This window comes from Sebastes umbrosus, chromosome 12 (assembly GCF_015220745.1).
Source record: "Sebastes umbrosus isolate fSebUmb1 chromosome 12, fSebUmb1.pri, whole genome shotgun sequence".
NCBI lineage: Eukaryota > Metazoa > Chordata > Actinopteri > Perciformes > Sebastidae > Sebastes > Sebastes umbrosus.
The window spans coordinates 16,859,901-16,868,414 of NC_051280.1; the positions used below are offsets into that span (position 1 = coordinate 16,859,901).

Consider the following 8,514-nt stretch of genomic DNA (forward strand, 5'->3'; position numbering starts at 1 on the left):
TGAAAATGTCTTATTTGTAAAGTAATTATAGCTGTCAAATAAATGTATCGAAGTAAAAGAGTACGATATTTGGCTCTGAAATGTAGTGCAGTAGAAGTATGAAGTAGCATAAAATGAAAAGGCTCAAATAAACATTTTACTTGAATAGTTGATTTTATGTATTTTCAGCAACAGATATTTTATCACATGGTATGTTGCATCTCCTATCACAATAACATTGATATAATATCTATATATATCCATAATATCTATATGATATCTGTACATTGTCATTCTAAAATGACTTTAAGGTGAACATAGTTTGTTTTTTGCTATTTTTTAAATGGTCAATACATTTTTAAAGTAACAAAATGGTCCTTTAATGTGGAGTTCTATTGTGGTTTTGTAAATATTGTGCTCAGTCCAGCGTGTTTTCAAATCTCTGATATGACTAAGATGCTGTAGCTGACTGAGTCACGGTGCGGTCGTCTTTGTGCAACAGTGCCAATGCCTGCACAGCAAGCAAATGTCCCGACTCCTCCCCCTGTGCAAGCTGTTTAATTCCCATGAGGTGATGCCCAGCTAGTAACTTAATAAAGCTGCTGGATGCAATCCCGGGGCACAATGTGTGGATCATGTTCGTCTGACAGACCTGCTCTCTTCTGCACTCCTGCTCTCACACAGCCTGCTGCTTTGCTGTAAGTACTGCAGGGTCACACAGCCATTTCAACTTTTAGATGTGATGAGGACAGAGATGTCTCTGCTGGTTGACTAACTCACCAGGACTTATGAATGAAAACACATCAACGGGGACAGAGAGAGGGAGAGCACGATATTGCCTTTGGTAAGTCTTAGCCTTTTGACCTTTAGGAAAAGAAATGACTGAAGTTATCAATGCAACTTTGTTGCCTTGGAGGTTTGCTGATATTTCATTTAACTTTTCTGAATGCACATTAACGTAACAGATGCTTTGATTAATCATGTTCTGTTTAGCAATAACAGTCTATAAATGTACATCTTTTGTCCATCCTGGTCAAAGTTCATTGAGTGACGGCAATTAAACATTGTATGCTTTGACAGTAAGTGTGATAATTTGCCCCTGTACACAATGTTTAAAGAATGCTCTGTATGGCGTTTTGTGATGGAAAGTCACTGGCTTAAATCCCAAGTGGAGTTATAAATGTTGTGCCCAGAGGCAGCCATGCTGATAGGGTTCAGTACATTTCCAGCCACATGCACACACCAGGAATACATAAGTAGGCTAATCATTTTGCTCATTATTCTTTTTGCCAGGAGGTTCCTTTCCTGGTGTAACTGTCAGAGCATAATGGTGGCATTTAAAGGAATCTGGACCAAGGACTTCTGGAGGGCTGTGTCTGGAGAATACCTGGCCACTCTCATCTTTGTCCTTCTCGGTGTGGGCTCGACCATCAATTGGGCCGCCGGGGAGGAGAAGCCTCCCCCAGCCGACCTCGTCCTTATCTCCCTGTGCTTCGGCCTGAGCATCGCCACTATGGTGCAGTGTTTTGGCCACATCAGTGGCGGACACATTAACCCGGCGGTCACCGCAGCTATGGTTGTAACAAGAAAGCTGAGCCTGGCAAAGGGATTGTTCTATGTGGTGGCTCAGTGCCTGGGAGGCATTACAGGAGCTGGGATCCTCTACCTCGTCACACCTGCTGCTTTCAGAGGCTCCTTCGGTGTGACCACGGTAAGAATCTGACCATTTCTACTACTTGTGTGTATGATAAGTTTTCTTAAAGTTAAAGGAAAATCTTCTGCTTCCAAGGTGAACTCCAACATCTCATTGGGACACGCCCTTCTTGTCGAGCTCCTGATCACATTCGAACTGGTCTTCACCGTCTTCGCCACCTGTGACCCCAAACGCACGGACCTAGGAGGCTCTGCTAGCCTTTCCATTGGCTTTGCTGTAGCTATTGGTCACTTATTTGCAGTAAGTACCTTCCAGTAAGTTAGACAAGAGATAGATATGAAATGACAGTTAGGGTAAGAGGGCTGGGAGAATATTTATAGCAGCAATTCTCAAATATTTTTTGCCTCTTGTCCATGTCTCCAGCAAGGGAGGGCCAACTGGACTATGAGGAAACAATGAATATTTACAGTAACTTTATATTCAAAACATAGAAATCTAACTACAATACATCAACCTTAGATATCTTCTGCAACCATCTACCTATCAGCTGCTCCCAACCCTGAAACGCTGATTCAAAGAGTCATCTCAATATCTTATCAAATTCAACACACCACATTAAAGAATTGTAGAACAAGACTAGATCCAAGTGCGAGCCCCTTTAGTGTGCACTGAGAGCTGGAGCACTGATGCATCTTGAGAACAGAGCAGGTGCATCAAAGCATCTATTCTTCTGTGTGTGATATTGTGCGCTTCTCACTGATTCACACCCACGTGCACATCTTTATTGGAGGCTGCCATCGCATAGCAACCAATCTCTGGGGGCTCCCCTGAACCCTGCAGAGCAAATGAATGCACAGGGAAATAGATGTTATCTCTTGCACTGCTCAACGGATTTATCCCTGGGTCTGTTTAGCAAATATGTACATATATCATGACTTGCATTAGAAATATTTTGCAGTATAAAACATAATCTGTAAGTCAAAGTAAGACAGCGTTATACCTTAAGATATTATATCTGATGATAACATTGAAAAAAACTATGATGTTTTATCATTTAGACTGAAAACAATGCTGTTTTGTGTTTTCCAGATCCCTTATACAGGAGCCAGCATGAACCCTGCTCGATCTTTTGCGCCTGCGCTGGTCACACTTAACTTCGAGAACCACTGGGTAAGAGATACTTGTCTAAGAGGATAATCTTTCTTCTAGGTGTTTGCCTGACCCAAATATAACCCAGTTACTCCTGACAGTGTCTGGGTCAGCTTGGCTGTATGACTAAGTATTTAGTTCTCTGGTACTGGTTCAAATGTTAGGGTACCATGTCAAAGTGCTTTGAAATCATTTGCAGTAGCTAATGACGGTGCCCTGAAGAGGACAAGTAATTGTATGCCGTGTTGAAACCCGGTAAGGTCGCATATGCAGCACCATTGCCAGAACCGTAAAAACAGCTGTCACCTAAAAATACGATCAAAGAATGGTCTTTCACTTATATCAGTAAATCTGGCGAGGTGGTTTAAAATCTTACATATGGCCCTTGAATTTATGACATCACCCAACAAAAACAGTGCCAAGGAATCACAAATTTTACAGCACTTTATCCTCCAGCTGCATAATGAGATGTCACTGAAAGAGGTGTAAAATAGCATTAGCGCTGAATTCTCCTATCCTGGCAATTATTTCCACTGAGCTATTTGCAGACAGCATGGTGTCAATGTTGTGTGTGTTGGGTGATGTGCTTGGGTATAACACTGTCAGTAACTGTCACTGTGGCTGGTATCATATTCAGAAGCGTCCTCTCTTGGAGGCTCGATGCCGCTGACACTGATCTACCTGCCTCTGATTAAGGTTGACCTCTTCTCCGGATCTGTTGGCAAACCGAGCAGGACAGTTTGACAGTTTTGGTGGCGATGCTGCATATTGTCGACAGTAATAAAACATCTCCCACGGGCACAGATAAACCACTAATTAAGGTGTTTGTTTTGCTGTTAATGGTAGGTGTACTGGGTGGGGCCCATTCTGGGGGCGATCCTCGCTGCTGGTCTGTATGAGTACCTGTACTGCCCTGACCCGGAGATGAAGAAGAGGCTGACGCAAGTCTTCCAGAAGGACCCATCGGGGAAATACAGGGAGGTGGAGACAGAGGACATTGTCGTCAAGCCGGGATCCATCCACACCATCGACCTGGAGAGATCTGAGAAAAAGGATCCTTTCCCGGACTCGACGGGAGAAGTGCTGTCCTCAGTATGACTATCACGTGCACTGGAAATGGAGACCAATCTGTAGAGCAGAATGACAATCAAACTTTGGAGTATCCATCTTGAGCTTGTCCCCCTCCTCCAGAGCAGAATATGATTTCTGTCCACGAGGCTTCACAGCCAGGCAGAATCACTCTCATTGTCATAAAGATAATATGATGTTATGGCTCAATCCCGTAACCTGTTCAATACTCCTCCTGAGGCCCGTCCCTTAACGATTTTGCAGCAGTGTTGGCATGCGGCGCACATTGCACGCTGCGGAATGACAGCCTGCAATACACCGTGCTAGGGAAATATGAGTGGGGTCAGCCAATTATGTGGGGTCATCACGCCAAATTGGAGAAATGAAGAAGAAAATGCAGGCTTGTTATTTTTGGATTAGTGTCACATTTGGTCCATGTACTGTATATGTAATAACAGGAGTAATAACAGGAGAGACTTGCACTCCTTGTAATCATTAAGGTTCCAAGAAATGTAAGGCAGCTCTGACAAGCTTATTACCAGAGTTGTATTACAGTGCTCTCTATTTTCAGTGCACTAGTCAGGGAATCAACCAGTTCACGGACATGGAGTCACTGAGGCTGCGGTCATATAGTCTTTTTTGCTTAGAAAGGTTCCTAACTGATTATCTAAGTGACCGTCATAATAAGCTGGTAATAATAAGTTCGAATGTGATCATAATAAGCTCTCTAAATGCTAAGGAAAGGTGCTTGAATAGCATAGGATATACTGGACCATCCTTTAGGAAAGGAAAGGAGATAATGCCATCCCACAATTCCTTGTGGCGGCAACATTTACATTATATTAACAGTATGAAGGACTTAGGGGGATCTTTTGGCAGAAATAGAATAAAATATTGATCAGTATGTTTTCTTTAGTGTATAATCACCTGAAACTAAGAATCATTGTGTTTTTGTTGGCTTAGAAATGAGCAGTTTATATTTACATAGGGAGCGGGTCCTCTTCATGGCCGCCATGTTTCTACTGTAGCCCAGAACAGACAAACCAAACGCTGGTTCTTGTTAGGGTCATTCGCGTTTGCACGTTCTCGTGTTAGCTTCCGTAGTTCTCCTACATGCTTGGCATACGGGAGAAGTTTAATTTGGTTGCAATCTGCAACCTCACCACTAGATGTCGGCGGATCCGACACACTGCACCTTTAAAGCGGCGCACTATCAATAACATCACCTTGTACATTACGGATCAATAGAAAACATCCCTCTTAGGTGGTGTGATTCTATTTTAGACAGAAATGCTTACTTGAATGTACTGCATTGAGTTTGTTACTGTACTCATTTTCTATGTGTTATAAATAAAATTACTTAAAAATAGCATAAGTGCAGTCAGATTCTCTTAAACTTAAATTTAAACTTTTTCCATCAAGTAAAAGTGGTCAGGGAAAGACATCAGGACGTCATTTTTAGACTATTCGACCGCAGCCACAGTTTATCTCCACTCTTTGTTGTTGTTTTATGTCTATTACAACATAATGATTTAATTTTTTCTATTTAGTAAAAATTGTGATACTTAGCTGTTTTATAGATCTAGATTTAGTTCTTGTAACACATTTTGTATTTCTCTGTATGATTTGCTGTATTTCATGCTTCAGTTTTTAACTTATTGAAAAGATATTTTGCTGATCTGTCTTTCTGATTTTTGCTCAGTTCTTGTTTCATTCTCATGAAGTGGAAGTTGTAATAATAAAGTTTTTTTTTTATTTTTAAGTCATTATCAATGATTTATTTTTACCTTATTAATATGTCGATGCACCTATCTTCCTCACAATCATAAGAAATGTAGTGATAATACCTATAAGGCTTTTCACTTGAGTCCCTTGTTTCTGGTAGACAGAGCCGGGCACTGGGGAGAGGAAAGGTTCAGATCAATGATGGATTGGCTCATCTACCTTTAGATTATGTCTCCCTATGGCCAGATAAATGTCCAGGATGTGTGTTCCTTGTGAGTTAAGTCTCTGAGAATAGCTTCATGCAATCTCAGTCCATCAGCAGAGAGCACAGGAAATGATACCACTTTGTGCTACGAGATAGAGGCGATCTGTTATGTCTGCACTTTATTTCCTTTTCTAAGAGAACAGGTGCAATTCAATCTGTTTCTGTATTGTGGAGGAAATGATCGGCCCCACTGATCCCGCTGCATCAACTGAGGTTGTCTACATGGTGCAGCTATATTGCGTTTGCAAGGCTAGAACGCCAGTTTAATTCAGATACTAAATCAAAATTGTTTTTACTCCTACAAGGACCAACTCTCCCCCCACCCCCCATTTCACCTCCCAGCCCATGTAGTCTTTATGTGTGACAACAGCATCACCTACTGGCCTCAGTGTGAATCATCTACCTTGCAATAATGCTCCCATTTGTATTTCTCCAGGGGAGGGCACCCACGAGCCTTGGATGGACAGGTTACACTGCAGACGAGGGTAGACACAAGTCAGTTTTATTCATAAGTCTGAGCCACATTTCATTTGAAATTGGTCCAGGGCATTAATTCAGAACTACACAGGAGGATTAAAGGTTGCATGGCCCTATAACTGGAACCCCTTACTCCAACAGGAGCCTTTAACCTTGGTGTTCTTAGCATTTTTACAATTTTATGAGAGGATTCTTATTTTCACCCAAGCTGCATTCTCAGTAGTTTCTGTATAAAAAGGTTGCAGACAGTGTCACAGATTTAACTCTTAAAGTAGTGGGAGTTTGTTGATGCTACTGAATGCTGCTCTTCAAGGCCTAATGAAGTTGAAAATGGTCATACTTAGATTTTCTCAGCAGCTCTTTTCCTCTACCTGCGTCCCTGAAGGCTTCAGTGGCTCAAGGCCAGAACCTTTTCAGCTCCACTTAATCATCTTCATAGCCCAAATAAATGAGTATATAAATCTGATGTTTCATGCATTTCCTCTTGGGACAGACGATGGGGGGAACGGGCTCACTAGGTTTTGATTTGTTGGCCTTTGCTCATCTGAAGATTAAATAGGGGGAGACAGGTGAGGTCCCTGTTGGATTGCCAATTTGGTTTTGTTATGAATTTCATATTGGTGGGGGTGATGGAGAGCAAAAAGTGGGGCTTCTGTGTGCACACTAGGGGTGTCAAAATTGACGTTGTTCTAAAAAACACATTGGTTCGAACTATTCAAATATCTATTCTCCCTCCACCCCCATTCCTTAGCTAAATAAAATGACAAATGTACAAAAAAACAACAACCGGTGATGTACTCAGCCAATCGCCTATTGCCGATATATTCGTCCAACACCGAAATAAAGTGTAGGAGGTATTTATTTGTTGTTAGTATTTATTTGTTGTTTTACTAATAATGAGTATTATTTGATTTATTATTCGAGATGTTTACTTTATATAGATTTGATTTTTGGCAGTGTTCTCTTTTGCTAGTTATTTGTTTACTATTTTCTTGTTTAGTTGCCTATATTTCATTTTTTGGGTAATTATAATTTAGTTTTCTTTTGTTTATGAATTGGGTAAAACTGTGGGCATCCGTGGTTATGGTATAGGCAGGTAGGACCAGCATGCACCTGGGTGGGCTTATGTTTTTTTACCAGAACAAGAGAGGCTGCGACATCCATTTCATAATAGACATGCATACATTTCTTTGTGTTTGTTTTGCTTGCTTGCTTTTTGGCTAAATAAACCATCAGAAACATATACATTTTGCATGGACAATGGACTCTTTTGTCTGCGTAAACCAAATACCTATGCCATGGTGCTTCAGTGGCCCTTAGATTTAAGTTTGATTTCGATTTTTGCGACAAATGGCCACTACACCACGAGATTGCCTGAAAGTTTTCTGTTTAAAAAGTAGACATGTCGGCAGATAGCAAGTACTACTCACCCATCTTTTACGTGGTTACGTCTCCAGTCTGATCTGTTATGTGGTTTGTTTACATGATGTAACGTAACGTGGTCTCTCTGCGGCCGAGTTCTCTCCATCATTACGGTTGTCGTTGAATTATTCCTCGTTCAGTTTGACCTAAGGTTACATTTCATTTTCAGTTAATGAAAGTGACGCTGTGTGACTGCACACGAGGCAGACAGCGGCGGTCGTGCTGCTTTTTTTCACAATCGAATATAAATTTTCATATTCGAATATCTGTTTTTTGACTATGCGAATATATATTTTCGATTTTAGAATATTCGTTGACAGCCCTAGCGCACACAGAACAATATATTGTGGAAATTCCGCGTGATACAATTTCATAGTCTTTGCACAAATGAGCAGATGCCGTAAGGTGCCAATCAAATCCAAAAATGTCATTAGAAAAATGTCCTCTCTGTGTGTTGACAAACTTCCAAAGGCTTGCTGCAGACACCTCAATTAGGAAAAGGCAAATAAAAAGTGACAGCGAGTGATAGAGGAACACTTTTGCAGCTGTCTGTTTGTTAACATCGCGGCTTATCAGCAAAGATGTTGAGCAGAAAACTGATAATGCATGGGTGGCCTTCACAGCGGCTGCCTCCGTAATTCATTAATTTACATTCACAGTCGTTGCAAATACCAACAATGGCTATATGACGGGACTGTTGTTATAACTGGGGCTTCATTTGCACATCATACACATGCCAGCAAAGTATATCTCAAAGTGCATCTTATCTAACTGA

At 41.2% G+C, this 8,514-nt stretch overlaps 1 protein-coding gene across 2 annotated transcripts; it reads left to right on the top strand.

Moving 5' to 3' along the window:
• Positions 1–413: 413 nt before the first annotated feature.
• LOC119498728 (aquaporin-4-like) lies at positions 414–5,610 on the top strand. 2 transcript variants are annotated; one of them, XM_037787778.1, is made up of 5 exons: positions 414–677; positions 1,273–1,690; positions 1,769–1,933; positions 2,723–2,803; positions 3,629–5,610. In XM_037787778.1, the coding sequence occupies exons 1-5, from the start codon at positions 586–588 to the stop codon at positions 3,878–3,880; spliced, it is 1,008 nt and encodes a 335-aa protein (XP_037643706.1). In that variant the 5' UTR covers positions 414–585; the 3' UTR covers positions 3,881–5,610. The 2 variants fall into 2 exon arrangements, with proteins under 2 accessions (XP_037643706.1, XP_037643707.1); XM_037787779.1 differs by having other exon boundaries at positions 588–823.
• Positions 5,611–8,514: the final 2,904 nt, after the last annotated feature.